Source organism: Oculina patagonica, chromosome 4, assembly GCF_052425735.1.
Source record: "Oculina patagonica isolate OP01 chromosome 4, crgOcupat, whole genome shotgun sequence".
NCBI lineage: Eukaryota > Metazoa > Cnidaria > Anthozoa > Scleractinia > Oculinidae > Oculina > Oculina patagonica.
In genome coordinates, this window is record NC_135761.1 from 57832313 (window position 1) to 57850026 (window position 17714).

The 17714-nt window shown below is 39.6% G+C and overlaps 2 protein-coding genes across 2 annotated transcripts; both read left to right on the forward strand.

Moving 5' to 3' along the window:
• The first annotated feature begins 6 nt into the window (after positions 1–6).
• Positions 7–3468, forward strand: LOC144650912 (uncharacterized). The gene is made up of 2 exons (XM_078510714.1): positions 7–3271; positions 3317–3468. Exon 1 carries the CDS (start codon positions 1123–1125, stop codon positions 2164–2166), a length of 1044 nt encoding a protein of 347 aa, XP_078366840.1. The 5' UTR covers positions 7–1122; the 3' UTR covers positions 2167–3271; positions 3317–3468.
• Positions 3469–15293: 11825 nt separating this feature from the next.
• On the forward strand, positions 15294–15842 carry LOC144648614 (uncharacterized). Its single transcript, XM_078508125.1, has one exon. It carries the CDS (start codon positions 15294–15296, stop codon positions 15840–15842), a length of 549 nt encoding a protein of 182 aa, XP_078364251.1.
• Positions 15843–17714: the final 1872 nt, after the last annotated feature.

The following is a 17714-nucleotide window of genomic DNA, read 5'->3' on the forward strand; positions in this document are numbered from 1 at the left end:
GGGGTAGATTTTAACAAATTGCCTGAAATGCTGTGTTTATAATTCCTTGCGGTTTCGTGGCACATTCCTAGCTCCTGATTATAGTCCTCGCGGAGATTGGAAAGCTAAAGTGCTTTAATGATCAGTTGTTTTCTTAAATGACATTGTAGCTGTAAAATAAGGGCCTGCCTGCAAAATCTTCAAAGATAGATTTGTTTCAGGTTTATCTAATTTGCACTTAAATCATACACCAAAAAGAAAATAATACACTTCCATTGTACTGGTCATTTTTTTCAAATGTCCAGGGGGTTAAGGGAATTTGATCGCAAAATGGGACTGCTATGTGGGGTATTTAGACACTATTTTTGCCCAAGGGATGGGAATTTGAACAGCCAAAACTTTTAAAGTTCAAATCCCTAGGGATTGCTGGAGGGTGGGGGGTCATGTTGAAGTTTTGATTTGATTGATACATGAGCACAGTAAACAAGTGAAATTCAACACGAGAAGAGAAATTATGTATCTCCAAGCAGCCATGTAATATTCTATTTAGTGAAATACCATCCATTTAGCTTTTGTTGCAAAAGGCTTTATTTAGTATGTCACCGCAACCCTCCAAGTTTATTTTTTTTCCTTAGTGGCTATTTGGCCAACGACTGCTCAGGTTTGGTCGCCAGTGAAAAAATTTAGTCGTTCTTCTCAATTTTCAAATTTAGTCGCCAGCTCCAAAATTTTAGTCGCCATGGCGACTAAAATGGTCTTAACTTGGAGGGTTGCACCATAACAATAGTGATCCTTTCACCTGTGAAGATAACATGTTACTCTCACATTTGAAGATATAATGTTTTGATGTCTTATTGATGTTTATATTTGGCTTATTTCTATGCTTTTTAATTGTAACGTAAAACTTAGATCACACATCAGTAAAAGTTTTGATGAAAGCGATTATATTGTTAGGCAAAAGTGTGTGCAATACCCTAGACTTCAAATATAAGCCCCTTGGGGGGGGGAGGGGGAGAGAAGGAGGGGACTCCCATGTAAAGGGGCAGGCATGAGCTAGGGATGCTCATTTGAATAAACACCTCTCACCTTACATTTGGTTTAGAGATTTATATCACTTTTTTTATTACTATCTTAGAAGCAAAGATGTCATCTCAAGAGAAGTGTCAAAAGAGCGGCAGTTCATGGGTAAACAGTACTGCTGCTAGGATGGAATTTTTCCTTAGCAGAAGCGACTTGGAATCATTAGCTCCCCGATATCCTGAAAAGAAAGAACCTGCAAAGGGCCGACCAGTTTTACTCTGGAACTCTGAAGATCTCAGGAAAGTTGCAGAAGAGAAGTATGGCAAGGAAGTGTACCAAGCCAAAATCAACAGCAGGGCTCATTGGAGACAAATAAGGAACATGCCAGTTATAAATAAACATGGGCAAATTGCAAAGAGGGTCGCAGGTTCAATTGTAACACGAGCTAGGAGAAAGAAGACAAAGGGTGCAACTCAGATCAAGGCTAAGGAGCTCAGTTCTGAACAGGATGACCTTGATTCTAATGTCGAACTTGAAGCACTTTCTGAGTGCATAAAGAAGTGTGATAAAGAACAACTGGAGCAGATTATTTTACTTATGGCACAAAAGGACACCACCTACGTGAGCAGTCTTTTGAATGAAGTGAAACAAGTTGCATTACTGCCCAGATCAAAATTCCAGCTTGCTGAATCAAATCTTGCTCAGCTCTTGTCCACATCAGATGATGAAACAGATTCAGGGAATTCAGTTTTGAAAGAAGAGCATGAAGAAGAAAGTGAGGATGAGCAGAGGGTATTAAATATGAAACTAGAAGGTACTTGGGCAATAACCATTGCCGCTCCGCAATTGAAGAAGGGCGAAGAAGGGTCATTAGAAATTATCCTCTTTAGCTCTGGGCTGAGTGTAAATGGTGACATATCTTTCCCGACCTCCTGCATTTTTGGCGATATCGTGGGATTCAAACCTAAGAGTTCCATTGAAGATGCATCAATGTGTTTTGAGACCAGGAGTAAAATGTGCGATAAATGGTACACTGGTGCTCTGCGAGTGTTTATGTCGAGAGACGACGAAGGACTGTGTGCTGCAGGTTCCTTTTGGTCAGGTTTTCAAAAGCAGGATGCAGCAAATACTTTTCAATTTACTGGAAGGAAAGCTGATATGTCTTAAAACTGACTGAGAATCAGCCTGGTTACATTTGAAAGGATACCTGGAATAAAGCCCCAAGTGATTTCTGATAAATTGCTAGATTCTCCTTCCTATTTGCCCTGTAAATGCTTGTAAATTAAAGAGAGAATTTTGTATTAGATCAGGAGTCACTAAGGGCCTTATTCATGCATCCTTTCATTTTGTTATTAGAGAAATTCACAATCATTGATGCTAATGGGTAGTGCTTTTACAGAGAAACAGAAATTATCATGGTGGAGGGTTTTTTTATATAAATCCATTTCTTATCTGGAATTTATATGAGGAGACTTTTTTCATGCTATTCAGGACTTTGTTGAGTTGAAAACCGTGTTTTGTTATTTGTGTAACAGCTCTCATAAGCTTGTATCTCTACTAGTCCTCTAGCCTAGCAGTTGCTATTGTTTTTTAGGGATAGGGTAAGTTCTTAGTGTTGTTTATTCTGTTATTTGTTCTCTTGAAGGGGAACTGTGAATTAATGTGAAACCTTGCAAAGGTTGCTGGCCAACCCGTTTTGTACTGCTTAGGTTGTTTCACTTCAAATTTTCTCAGTTGCAACTTATATGGCTCTTTTTTATTCATTTCTAAAGTGAGCTTCCATTAAGCAGGAACTAGACATTCTGCTTTGCTTTCTCAAATAGGCAGATATGACCAGAATTACCTTTTGATCAAGAATCCTGCAAATTTCAGTTGGAAAGCAAGTGGAACAGTAACTGTGTATGTTTTGAGGTAGTCCTTTCATTCCAGGTGGTATGATTGGTCAGAAAATTCTGTTCCATTTGTTCATTTCTCTGTTACCAGTCTCCCATGAAGGGGAAAGAATACTGGAAACTTAATTAGAAATTTTATCACAGTTTTTAGTGATATCTGCCATCAATCATCTTAGTGGCCCTCTTGGCAAACAGAAGTCACTTCAACCGGGTCCATCAGTTGAGATTGGTAGATTTTGATCCATTTTGTTTGTTTCTGTTTTTTATGGTTCATTGGCTGTCACCATAATTATGATTGACAGCAGCAAAAAAATGCAATCATTAGTCAGGGTTCACACATAATTATTACTGAAAACTGCAATAAGCATCTCTTTCAGTTGGTTAGCCTGCGAGAGCAGACGATTTCCGGGCGTTGCTTCTATCAGTTGGTTTGCTGTTTTTGTTTTGTTCTAGTTGAGTCATATTCACAGAAAAAACCCAGACCTGAAAATGTGCTTTTGTTAACTATTTGTGGCAAAATACCAATGGTACTGGGTATTTAATAATAGTTACTGTTAAAGTTAAGCATTCAACAGTTTTGTAAATTATACCATAATCAAGAGTATATTTTTTTTAAAAGAGTTATATAATGAATATCTCAATTCCATTAAAAGATAAATTTTTAAGTGAAAGTTTTCTGGGCTCTTTTTCGCCATAGTAATGCAAATCAATAAAGTGAATTTAAAAATTGGATTGAAACAGACATGGAAATGTGTAGTACATTGTATTTATAAGCCAACAACGATGTGAATTTAAATTGCTTTTTTTTTACTATAACTAAGAGCTCTGACAGTTAAACTCATACACCAACTTCTGGTTCAAGGAGCGCTGAGAATTTGGGGTAGAATTAAGAAATGTTGCCCACACTGCAATGACATTTTTTGTTTGGAGAAGAGCAATTTCAATGAATAGTAAATTGAATTTAAATGTTAAAGTATTAAAATATGACACAACCAACATTACAGCAATGGGTGTTTCCCTCTCCAGACAGGAGGGTGAGTGAGATGTGTGTGTGTGTGTGTGTGTTGGGGGGGGGGGGGGAGGGTGGGGGGGACTTACCGTATTTATTCGATTAAGCGCCCAACCTCGAATAAGCGCCCAACGTGAATAAGCGCCCACCCAATAGGTAGGAAAAGTTAATAAGCACCCACCCCGCCCCGCTTCACCAAAAAAAACTGGTGTACAAGAAGAGGACCTTAGTGACAATTGGGTTGAATGTTGTTGTACTGCTAAGAGGCTTTTCCGAAGGCCGAGTTTACTTAGTATTTTACAGAAACTTTCAATGAACAGTTTAAATTCTGCTTTAGTACATCTTCACGTTTTGTTATTATTTAATGTTTCTTGCAAAATAATTAAACTTACTACTTGCTGAAATGGTGAAAGTTTAATAAGCGTCCAGCCCCCCTGAGGGATAATCGAAAATTATAACTTTAAAAAAGCTGATAAAATTCAAGTACCAAAAAATGGCAACGGAAAGGCTGACAGACGGGTTTATCCGTTTGATGTCAGTCGCTTAGTTCTAGAAAATGCAACAAATGTTTCGTTTGAATAAAAACCGTTTTAAACTCATCCAAATCGTGAAAAGCACAAACGTTTACCCAACGTAGTAAGCCCTGAGTGAGAATTTTATGGCAACAGTTTGCACCCAGGAGGCTTTTTGTTTAAAAAAGTGCTAGCATATTTTCTTTTTCTTAAATTTCAAACATTTTTTCGCCGGATTCCACCCCTTTCCTGCTGAAGACCCCCGCCTTAGTGAAAGGTTTAGAGCCACTACTTTTACCTGATGTGTTATTTGACTACAGCAAGAGTGACTAATGCACCATTTTTGAGATGGACAGCAACACTGAATAAAAATGAGGGACTTTACGTTCAACAGAAGGGTTTCCTAAAAACAGCCTCACTTAGTGCATTCGCCGACATGCTGGGTACTGAGGGCAACTAAAGTAAAATTCACTGAGCTTTTAGAGAAACAAATGAAATACCTGGCCGATTAAATTGTTATGAGAGACCGAGAAATGTAGAAAAGAGTGACCCAAACGGGTTCATTGGGGAAGCTAGCAAAACATGTTATACAACGACAGGAGACTGCCTTCTTCTCCCGATCGCCGGTCAAAATTCGGAAGGCTTCACCGACACAGAATGGATAATAATAAACGAGGGAACTAAAATAGACAGTAAAGACACCTTAATGTTTTCAACTGCCTTAGGTCTTTGACTAAAACGGTGTTGTCAATGCATTGATGATGGTTTTCAATACATAAATTTAAAAAAAAATTGGTCCGACCCTGAGCACTAATGACTATTGTATAGAAACAGTCAACTTTACGCGGGGCCTTAGGCGCCTATGGCCCTTAAGTTGACTGTTTCTCTACAAAAGTGGTGTAGTCCGGAACGATGTTTTTGACGGGACCGTACCTAACTTTCTCTGTCGTGAACGTAAAGGGGTAAAGGCCACCTCATTCTTACTGGTAAATGTTTTTTTACATCTGTGCTCAAATGATAAGAGATACCAATTTGCAATTTACAGTAAAAGGATATGCCGGTCATACGCCTTGTTGTGTTTGCCCTCGTGAGGGGCATAAACCGGTCTAAAGAAGTATACTATTTATATTATATTCCAGCTTTTTCCAACAAAACCAACCTACAGAGTGTGTTCATGGCGGCCATATTGGAAGAGCGAAACAATAGAATGATTTCATTATTATGCAAATATCGTTAATTGTTTGGCTCCACCAAAATGGCCGCCATGAAAACAGTCTACTATTCAAACAGGGTTTTTGCGTGACCGTCAACTCCCCTGGAGGAGGTACTGCATTCAACTCTTAATTCAGCAGAACTGAACTTTTATTTAACTACTTTTTGCTACTAAGTTTACAATCCGTGTTCTTCCTTGTTTGTTACTTGTGGTGATTATGCCACTTTCTCCTTCTCTCAACTCTCCATTCTCTGCCGTCTTGATCTCTACTGATATAATATGTTAACTTTTCCTTGTAATCGAACAAATAGTACAAATGTATTTATATATGTTTTCTTGGCATAAATCATTTTTTCCATCTTTTACACACATTTACCTTTGTAAGACCTTTGTCACTAGACTAGGACATGTCAATCATTAAACTTCATCGAAAAAAAATCAGCGAAAGAGTGACTTAAGGATAAAAGAACTTCTTCAACAATTTGTTCATTACGAACCGCCAAACCTTACCTGAGGGTAAGGCTAGACTAGCAAAGTAAAGAAAGCCTCACTTGTAAGATCGCAAATATAATTCTCATATGCCCTCAAATATCAGTCATAATTCATAATTTATGTACGTATATCTTCAATAGAACCCCAGTAACTCGAACCCGGATTAGTCGAACAACCTCTCTAACTCGAACTAACTTCCATTTCCCTTGGACCCGTTTTCAGTCATTTTTACTCGGTTAACTCGAAAACCCCGCCAACTCGAACTGTTTTTCGTTTCCCTTCAGAGTTCGAGTTATCGGGGTTTAACTGTATTCAGAAATGAATCAACGTTCAAAAAGCATTCAAAATCGATTTCACTTCGTCCAGCTTGTTAAAGACACTGTTAATATTAAGGTGCCCAATCTTTAGGTTTGATTTATAATAGGCCTAAAGAAGACTGGAGATTGCTTGAGAAATCTTCGACATTCGAGTCCAATACAGTTGAGTTGAGAACGTCGTCCGAAGCATTCAAAATCCCATTACTACGATACCTATCACTTGAAAGTATCACATATTATGATGTTATCACATCTTACGAATTCCACTGACTACTTTGTAAACATGCAGCTAATTTCATTTATCTCGGCATGCTTCGAATTGAGAGACAATCTCGTTACAGTGATCATCACCTCGAATAGTTAAAATGAACAATTATTGTAATTGTTTTATCTTATTTTATGTTACGTTATATTTCTGTTTTACTAGTTATCTTAGTTAATTAAATAATATGTTGTTAAATTTAAGTAGTTTTTGCAATACAACTGTATTCTTATGTAGTCATGCAAATAAAGTTCGTTGTTGTTGTTGCATACACAGGAAAATGTATCGGTGACATGTTTTAGCGACACATCGTCCCTTGAAAAACATGTATATCAGCACATGCGAGGGGTAGTCTCGCTTAATCTTGTCCCCGTTATATTTTCTTGTATGTGTACATGTTATGGTTTGGTCCCTGGCAAATGTCCTCACGCCTGTAGGCAGCTTAAAAGAGGCAGTTGTGTAGTCTATCAGTTGATATATTAGACGGTCTTGTGAGCTGTTGGAGAGGTTGCTGACATCAGCTACTTTGGTACACATATATAGAAAGTCAAGTTTTGTTTGCGGTCGACGTATTAATACATTTGGATTTTTGCGGTATTTCCCATAACGAGTGACATTTGAAATCCGTATGTTTTTTGTGTGATTACCAGCTTAAATTGGCTCAGCATTTTAAATCCAGATTTTTTAATTCATATCCGCTTTCAGGAGGATATTTTTTTAACGTTTTGATGACAAACGGACAGATCGCGCCATCCTTTACCAGCCCGCCACTTCGGTCACTAAATTGGATACCAGCCTTAAACTGGAAGCGAATAGCGTTGACCAGCATCTGAGCATCTAATTCCGTCGGCTCGACATAGCCCGCTGGGATGACCAAGTATGGCTGTTTAAAAGGTTCATTATGTGACCAGTGTAAAGAATGTTTTTTAAAGTACACCCAAAGAAATTTCCCGCGGGGATTGCGCGGGTAAAAGAAATCAATCATTGCATCACTTTTCTTGAACGGCAAGTTAAGCCTGAGCAGTTGATCAGCACCATGCGAGACGATGACAGGTTCAGCAGGCCCCCGCCAAAACGGCCGGTCGATTTTACGTTCTATGTATGTTGGGCAATTGAAGATGATCTGACTGTCCTGCGATTTTTTGAAAATTAGATTTTCGCAGTTACGTTTACGCCATCCTTTAATCAAATCTCGCTGTTGGGAATCTTTAAGACAAATGTTGCCATCATCGTCCTCGTAGAATTGAACTTCGTTCGGGAGAGCACCAGTTATAATGACATCATGTGATCCTATCCTGGAAATCTCTACCACTCCACCAGATTCAACTCCAACAACCACTGCATTCAGACTGTTCGGATCATCTCCACCTGTAATGGTGACCTTTCCTGTGCCTTGTGTGAAATTGTTAGCTACGATGATGCTTCCAGATGATTTACTACCAAGCTTGTAAGTTTTTCCTCTTGTTTTAGCAAGGACGATATTCTGACCATTTCCAACATCAATTTCGTCGCCGACATCAGAAGGAAGAGATGTGGAATCAATAATTGTGTCGTACTCTTGTCCAAGGGCGGTCTCCAGGTGTTTCAAATGTTCGTACAGGAACGTAATTGTACTATTTGCCGTTACACGATTAAATTCTTTTTCATTTTTTCGAAAGAGTATTAATGGGAAACGTTGGGCAAAGTCAATAATAAGATCGAACAAATTTGTTGATATTCCAGTCTTGAGCTTCCTACTCCATTCACCGTCAATAAGAACAGTTCGTGGAGGGTTTGATTTATCCTTGAATACCAGCTTATCGTCTTCAATACTGGCTGCAAGTTGGTCAAGACCCTTTATGGACTCAAAACGTAATTGACTTCCATAATCTCCTTCATTTATTGTTGCCATGCTCCCTGTTGTTGTGTATTTTATTCTCACCACTTTGGCTTTGTTCTTCGTCAAGGATTTAAAATTTGATCCAGGTTCAAAGATGATCTTTCTGTTAGCGGTATCCTTAGAAATGGTCCCCAAGTTCTTTCCCTCGTCACCTTGGGCTGGAATGATCTCAACAGTGTTCAAAAGAACATCGTTATGATCATGTTTTAACACATCGATATAAAGTCGTTTTTCTGCTTCCATCCATTTTCCATAAATGGTTGTTTTGCATCGGATAGGGTTTCCATCGGCTCCCACAATAACGGAAATTGTCAAATAATCCTCCACATCAGGACCATGGAGTACATAGGTATCTGAACCTGGACCCCCAATTAACTCGTGTCTGCCGCGAGCACTCACAAGGGTGTCATCACCATCTTTCCCGTCAACAGAAGTTTCCCCACCAACAGCAATCAGAAGGTTCTCTTTGTCATTTCCAACGATATTTTTGCACGATGAGGAACTGACCACGTTCATTGCATTAAGCAACCACACACGCCCTTTAGCTGGTCGAGTTGGTTGAAAAGATATATACCCAAAGCGGTCTTTGCTCTTTAAAAAATCGTATGTGTTAATGGTTTCGATTTGGTATCTCTCGTCTTCATAATACTTAAAGGAAATGGTGTTTTTAGTATCTCTACCAAATTCGATAGAATAGCTGTCAACACCGTAATCTGTAAGTCTTCTCGGCAACACCGTTACATCTTTCTCAGTTGAAAGAGGCCCACTGAAAAACCCGGTATGGTTCAGAATATACCTTCTGGCTCCATCATAGTATCTAGCATTAATACTGACATCTGGGTAGTTTTTACGAGGGTCAGGAGGAGGATGTATTTCAACAGTTTGAATGTTTTTCAAGTAAACAACATGAGTATTATAAGTGGTAGAGGTGCCCAGAATAAACGGCTCGTCTGTGTTTCTAAGTTGCCATCGACCGTATACCCATTCCGGTCGGCGTTGTGTGGGGTTCTTCATATATTGGATAACAAGGGTATTTTCTCCACCGCCTCCAACGATGTATTTGGCCCAGTTGTATAAACCATAACTGTTTATAGTCGATCCTATGGAAATAACGTTATTCCCTTCACCAGTGTAAACCACATCACCAAGACCATAGGACACATCGATAACATTGTGCTCATCGCTTCCAATGACAGTTGTTGGTATGTAGTGAGACAAGTTTTCCAAATCACCTGGTCGTGCAGCAGAAATTCTTTCAAATTCATCGAATATGAAGCTTCTGCGAAAAGCAAATACCAAAAGCGCTTCTAGCTTTTTGTTTCCAGAGTACTTAAGACGTCCTTCATGATCGCTGTATTCAGCAGAACTGGTTGAAATACTATTAATAGCACCTCTAGCGACTCGCACTGATGATGCGGAGACTGCATAAAAGGATGTTCCATCACAGAAGTACTTCACGTCATTTTTGTCTGCGAGAAACCACAACATTTTGTTTTTCAATTCTTCGGCATTGCTAAGAGATACAGGGTTTTTGCGATTGAAAAGGCTCACCAAACTTTGCTCCAGGCTGCTGGAAGATTGAAATGCTGGCTTATGAATATCTTTGTTGAAGCCGTCTGGCCATCCAGGAAAGCAAGATCCAAGGTTAATGCCTGTTCGCCCTTTTTTCGCGTTTGATCCACTTCCTGAGGTATATCCAATGTCCAGATAAATTCCTTTTACAGGTGACATCCTTGGATTACTTCGAGACATAGCTTCCCATTCTGGCCCCATTGTGATGTAGTTTCTATTCCAAAGGCCTTCTTTGAATCTCAAAGATTCCCCTGATAAGGCTAAGGTGTCATCTCCCCCTTCCCCTTCGCATCGCTTATCAACACCGGGTTCGCAGACAAGAACATCATCACCTTTTCCACCAAGAAGTGTGTCTCTTCCAGTTCCACCATTAAGATAATCATTTCCTGGACCACCATATATGGTGTCACTGCCACCTCGTCCAAACAATATATCGTCACCTTCCTCGCCATAAATACGATCTGGACCAAAACCAGCGACAATCTCATCATCATTTGCTCTACCTTTGAGCGTTTTGCCAAAAGATGTTGCATCCACTAATGCTACCCGTAATTGCTTATTATTAAAGTCCTCCTTTGCCTTGTCAGTAAAAAGCTTAGTAATAGTCTTTTTTTCAGCTTGTAATGTTTCCTTGTCAGCTTCTATTCCATCCACATCTGCGTCTACATAGAATTTAAAGATGTCAAATCCTCTGCTCTTATATCGATCTCCCAAATTCTTCACATACGTTTTAAACGCTTCCGAGTTTATATATGCGTCAAATTCATCGTGCACCTTTTGTGCAGTCGTTCTGAAGTCGGTCAAATCCGCAAGGAAACCAAGAAGTGTGTTTACCACTTGCAAAAACGTACTAACAAGGTCTACGATTGGTGACAAGGGCGGGAAAACAAAGTCTAAAGCCACACTCACTCCGTCCAGAATAGCTGTCACCCCATCAACAGCAGCCATGACTCCATACGTGACAGCTTTACCAACAATGCCTTCTTCTGCAGCGTCACTAGCGGCGATCGCATTCTTTGCCATAGAAACAACACTTGTACCAACTGAGATGGCACCACCAACAAAAGATGCGAACCGTTTGGTTTGCGTCAGTAATTTTCCTGCTGCTTGACCTGCTTTTTGTGAAATGTGTTTTTCCACTCTTTTTCCAACAAATTTCACGACATTTTGCATTCCATCTGCAAGACCAAAACTTCCTTGCGCAATTCGAAGCTGACCGTTTCTCATCATTTCATTATATTCGCCCTCTGAAATTAAACCGCCGGCCCTCATATCACGGGCTTTCTGAATCATATCACTCCCAGCTGCAGCATCAACTCCTCCCTGAGCAATAGTGAATGCAGTAGTGGAGGTCTCAACACCGTTGCCAACCTTACGTAAAATATTACCAGCTACTTTTTTTGCTAAAATCCTTCCTCTTTGCTGTGCCAATTTCTTTTGAGTATTAAAGTTTTGTTGAGCTAACCTTTGTTCATCACCGACACCCTGAAGAACTTTGATTTTTTCAAATGATTCTGACACCACCATTTCTTGGAGATCGTTGACACCGGTTCTCTTAACGCGAAAGTTTACTTCAGGTTCTATATTAGATTTTACCATTGCTTCAAAGTTTTCATTCCTGAGTACATCGACTGTAATTCCCTTCTTTAATTTGTATTGCAAGGCATCTTGTTTGTACTTTAAGCTTTTCATCGTTCCTAAAAAGGCAAAATATAAAATAGTTTACGTAAGGTTGAAATATAGAAACTCAAAAAAGAAACCATGCTTGAATCGGACGGAATCAGATGTAGAAAACATTTAGTTTTCGATAGTAAGTTGTCAACAATAAATTACTAGTCTGTAGAGGCCCTCACATTCACTTTGCCGCCTGGTTTCTTCTTCGAGTCTTTATAATTCATCTTCATCTAGCTGAGAAGACTAAAAATTGTCTTCCGGCCCCGTTAGGTTTTCTAGCCATTTTGCCGTTATGAAGGGCAATTGTAGATTGAAGCGCTTCGACTCGAAGTCTACCAGCAAAAAAGAACGCGGCGCGAACAGTTCAATGGTTTTCAGTTCTGATTAGCTACCTTCGTTATTTTCTTGTTTCTGATTGGTCCACGGCAGCGGGCTTAAATTTATTTATTCCGGTGAATTCTCCATTTTAGACCGCAAAATACACCGCAATGCCCAACGAAATTTGCCGATCAAATTTAAAAGAAACTCCTATTATGCGACTATTGACGTCATCAACTGTCGTATACTTATACCTAATCGTACCTTTTTGGTACGCTTCGGTAGCATATCAGGCGAGTTTGGTCGAGCTATGGTTCGTATTTTGGCGAGACGCAGTCTCGCCAAAATACCCATGGCGAGACCAAACGAGCCTGATATGCAGCCGAAGCGTACCAAAAAGGTACGATTACCGTACCCTTACCGTACCCAAATTCGCAAGTAGCCAATCAGAAGCGCGATCTACTGTCCTGATATCCTACGATATCAAGTCACTGACCTGATATGCCACCATATCACGGCCACTTTGAAGTAAAGTAGTGTTACTGTACGATGAAATGAAAAGAGGTTTTACCAATCAATAAAACAGAACTTCGTAATTTAAATTTAGCGGTGTTTAGTGGTCGTAAAGGAGGAAAACTTTCCCGCCAAAACTAAACTTGAGCGCGCTCGCCAATTGTTTGCCGACAAGTACTGAGACTTTCAGACTGAAATAATGGAGTCGGAATTTCTAAATTTTTCGCTTAATTTTGATTTTGAAAATTTAGAGAATGAAACTCTTAACAAACGAGTGGAAAAAAAGGAGAATAGGAACTTGGAAAAAGTGTTGAAGACCAAGTCAACACAATTTGCAGTACGTACCTTTCAAGCATGGCTTCAACAGAGCGATAAATATAACCGGATTTTTGGCTGAATTTAAAACAAAACAGGGGCAGTTGACGTCACGCAGCAACGGTATTTGTATCGACTTTGAAATCTTCGCGCGAAAATGGTGGCTTGGTTTCAACATTACGGCCAAAAGCTTTGTAATTCAAAAGATGATAAAGACGGCAAAAAACACAAAAGAAACTTCGGAGGGAAGGGTTAGGCATTTGTGGTGGGTGTTAAAGGTCAAATGAACAGAAATTTCAAAATGTCATTTTAACCAACCAAACGCTAAAACTATCCATTATTGAGTAAAATTAAGAAAAATTTTTGCTTTCCGAGCCTTAAAGCGTAAATTACAGCAAAAAATACGAAGATTTCCGAAGGCTTCACAATCTCGAGCCCAGAGTGTCTCCCGGCTCCGCGGTCCGTCAGCGGTTGGTCAGCGGTAGGGTCGCCGGTAGGTACTTCATATATGGTAAACACCACATTTGGGTACATTATAATTACCATATATGAAGTACCTACCGGGTCGCCGGTACACACTCTGGGAAACTGAAATGTATTTCTCTTCTTCTATTGGTCCTCACAGAACAAAAGAAATAAACACGGAAGTCTGAAAATCTTCCCGGAAGTAAACCAAACCGGAAACCCAGGAAAACATTTTTTGTTTTCCATGGTCAAATGCTCAGAAGTATCACCTTAATTTTGTAAAACACCTAAGAACTCGTGATATGCCGCTAAACAAATGAAGTATTACCTAATTCTACCCTTCTCATTGAACTCGAAAGATACCATGAATAAAAAAGGATTCCTTTAAACGTCAATTCTGAACGGAGTTTTAAAACAACAACGGCGGCATCACCAAGGTAAGGTCGATTGAAAACTCAATTTATAGTTAACTTACAAATCTCGCTAGAACTACTGTTTTCATTCAAATCTCCGTTTCGGTTGAAAAACTGAATATCGCAGACAGTGCTCGATTCAAAATAATAACTAATAACACAGAATTTGAACATTACGCGTTGTTGTTTTGCTGAAGAAAAATAATTGTACAATTGTTTGCACGTGAATTGTGTGCACGTGCTGAGTCGCCGAAATTCTAATTACACCTTTTGAATAGCGTTGACCGGTGTGGCCTTTTCGTCTTTATTAATATTACCGCCATTCGACGAGGAAAAAATTATTTGCTCGAAAACATGCAATCTATCCTGAAAAGATGCGCTGTCGCCGAGAAGCCTCCGAAATATACGAGAGTCGCCAAACAAAATTTTTCACAATAGAACAATAGCTTGTCCGTGCGTTGGGCATTATGTAAATTTCTTAGCCGTCACTGCAAAACAACAACGCCGGGACACACGCACACAGTCTTCACAGACGGAATTCTGGAAGGCTAACAAGACCTTTGATTTAAAACAAATATAGCAGTATGCTCAAGAAAGAGACTAAAGGAAATCAAAACACCAGACGCTCTTTTTTTAAACTCTCTCTTTTGTTAACTGCAGAACGTTGTTGTTACTTTTGTTGCTTCGATAAACACAAGTTCTGTCGATACTGTGTTAGAAATAGTTCATCTTTCTCGATTTACTTCCGTTCTGGGAAATTTACTTTCGCTTAGACCTAAAAGCATGCGCAATAAAAACCGGAAGACCAAGGTTCTACCTGAAATCGACCTGAAATTGATCTGATCAATTCCAGTTTCCCAGAGTCCATCCCACACGGCTGACCGACTAGATGGACTCTGGGCTCGAGATTGAAGGCTTCACGAAAACGTTTTTGAATGACTGCGCACCAATCTCGAGCCCAGAGTCCGTCTAGTCGGTCAGCGGCACGGGACGGACTCTGGGAAACTGGAATTGATCAGATCAATTTCAGGTCGATTTCAGTTGTTGTTTTGCAGACGACGGCGAAATGGGTAGTAAATATTTCTAGCAGAAGATTGCAGAGCAACGAAACATCACTTTTGGGGAAAGGGTTAAATTTTGCCATCACACCACGCGCCGTACCCACGAAAGAAATACTCGCTTCTGTTGAAGCCGCAATATACCACTTGCCTCGAGAAAAACAAGACGCCACTAGAGCGGAGATTTACGAAGTTTTAAAGCAGGCTAAACCACCAAAACAACAAAACCTCACAAGCGAAGAACGGAGAACACTTAAAGACCTAAAGAGTGACGAAAACATCGTGATCATCAGAGCGGACAAAGGGAACTGTACAGTTGTCGTGAACAAAACTGACTATCATAACCAGGTCCAGGAGATGTTGCAAGATCAGAACCTCTATATAATCGACATGGCTATAGATATCGTTCAGCGAAAACTCGAGGGATCTGACGATTGGAGAAGTTATACACAGCTGACTAAAGGCCAGGTCCTGGATCTACTCTCCTTTTTGCTGCACAACAGTTATTTTGTATTCGAGGGAACCCAATACCACCAGGTATCGGGATGTGCCATGGGATCGCCAGTCAGTGCGGTGATCGCAGAGCTTGTAATGCAAGAAGTTGAAGAGAAAGCGTTAGAAACTTCCCCCGTTCAACCAAAGTGGTGGCGCCGCTATGTCGACGATTCGAATGCGTGCATTAAGAGGGACGGTGTTGAAGCTTTTCACAGCCACTTAAACTCGATAAACGCCAACATTCAGTTTACAGTGGAGATGCCTACAACAACTATGGGCAAGAACAGCATAGCCTTCCTGGACACCAACAACACCGTTAATGAGGATGGTAGGATCGAGGTGGGTGTATACCGCAAGACCACACATACGAGCAAGTATTTAGACTTCCATTCACACAGCCCAGCGCAAAGCAAGAGAGCTGTCGTTACGACTCTAATGGACTGAGCTAAGTGCATTCCATCAACAACCGCGCAAAGACAAAACGAGAAACAACGCGTTATTAATGACTTAAAAGCTAACGGTTAAACCTAGATTGAGCAGTTGGTGGAATTTGGACCCGTTTAACCAGGGCCGAATAAATCGATTTGGAACTCATACTACCTTATTACATGAAATTTTCGCAACACGTTAATTTCGCGATTTTGAGGTGCACATATTTCGCGACACTTAAATTTCGCGATTTTGCGAAAATTTTGTATTTTGAATCACTTTAATTTCGCGTTTTTGAGTGAGACACAATTTACATTTTCTTAGCAATATATGTTGACATGCCTTTGAATTATATAAAACGACTTCATCGAAGGAACAATAACGTCAAAATTAACAAAAACGCAGGAGGGGACTTAATCTCAATAGAGCAGTTCTCAGAATGTCTACAAGTGAGTCAATTGACGACAACATCCATTTACATTGATTACTGACATATACGAGTCACTTAATATTCGCGTCACTTTAATTTCGCGATTTTTTTAGAATCGCGAAATTCGCGAAATTAAAGTGTCGCGAAAATTTCATGTAATAAGGTAGTCATATCTTCAGAGTCATTGTCGGAGACCGTTTTATCGATTTGGTTTGCATCTTCTCCATTTTTTATAAGAAGTTTCCACGCTGACTCAAAACGCCGAGTAGGAGAAAATAATCCGACGAGGAGAGGTTTTTCTCTTTAAATACGTTCCAATCTTTTAGCTTCCCGTCATTTGAAAGGATATCTCTCAAATGTACAAAACCTACCTCCTTAATTTTCTTATTAAAAATCAGTCCGCGATGCGTACGTGTGGGGGCTTGATAATTTTCAAATTTGATTCTTCTTTTTTTGTGAATTCATTTATTACATTTAATCACCTTAAGGCTGCTATTTATTGCGGCAAATAATCTTTGCGATTTTTTGCAAATTCATTCCTTGAAAATTTATGAGCAGCAGGTGATTCAAACATTTCTTTGATGCACATGATAACAGATAAACAGCGAAATGTCTATTACATTGATATAAGATATTTTTTTTTGCCTTACGTCATTAAGTATGTTAGAGTAGCACACTCGGGTAGGCATCTGACTGGGGAACGAGAGGTCGCGAGAGGTCCCGAGTTCGAATCCCAGAGGAGACAATTTTTTTCTTTTTTCCTTTTTTTTTTCTTTTTTAACCAGTAGCACTAAAATGGTTTGTTTATTATATCGCTCCGTAGGTATGCATTGCAGAATAATTTACATATATCAGAACATATAGCCATATAGACTGATTCAAGTACAAATGTATTAAATTGTGCTGTTTCATCTGAAAAGCTCTTCCTTTTGTTCCGAACAAGCAGCCACGCACTCGATTTTAGCCAACGCTCTGGTTTCTAGATAGATCCATCGTTAATGAAGCTTATGTGAAACCCGATTTAGTTTTCGAATATTCCTACTTATTATTCAACAGATGCGCGCGCTGCCCATATATGGTCAAAATGTTAAGGATATCTGTCATCCGTACATAACAGATATCCTGCGATATTCGTAGGTTGCGAAGATTCGTCCGAAATCTTGTAAAGCGCTGCATAATTACATTTTTCTATGTCCAAAATGTGTTTCGTTGACAATTTGTTGAATAATAAAACAATTATCCTGCTCAATCTTGCGGAATATCGTCTGATTTTAGCCAACTCGTCCTACGGCCTCGTCGGCTAAGTATCACGGCGATATTCCGCGCGATTTCGCAGGATAATTGTTAAATGTACGACGCTAGCTCGACAGATACGAAAGAGATCGATCATTACATCGCTTTTGCGTAAGCGTAAAAGCTCCATGTGTTTGAAGGTAACAACTTTAAGTCGAATGCAT

Excerpts from the sequence above, each read along its gene's own strand:
- LOC144650912 (XM_078510714.1), top strand. The coding sequence starts at position 1,123 with ATGTCATCTCAAGAGAAGTGTCAAAAGAGCGGCAGTTCATGGGTAAAC.
- LOC144648614 (XM_078508125.1), top strand. The coding sequence starts at position 15,294 with ATGGCTATAGATATCGTTCAGCGAAAACTCGAGGGATCTGACGATTGG.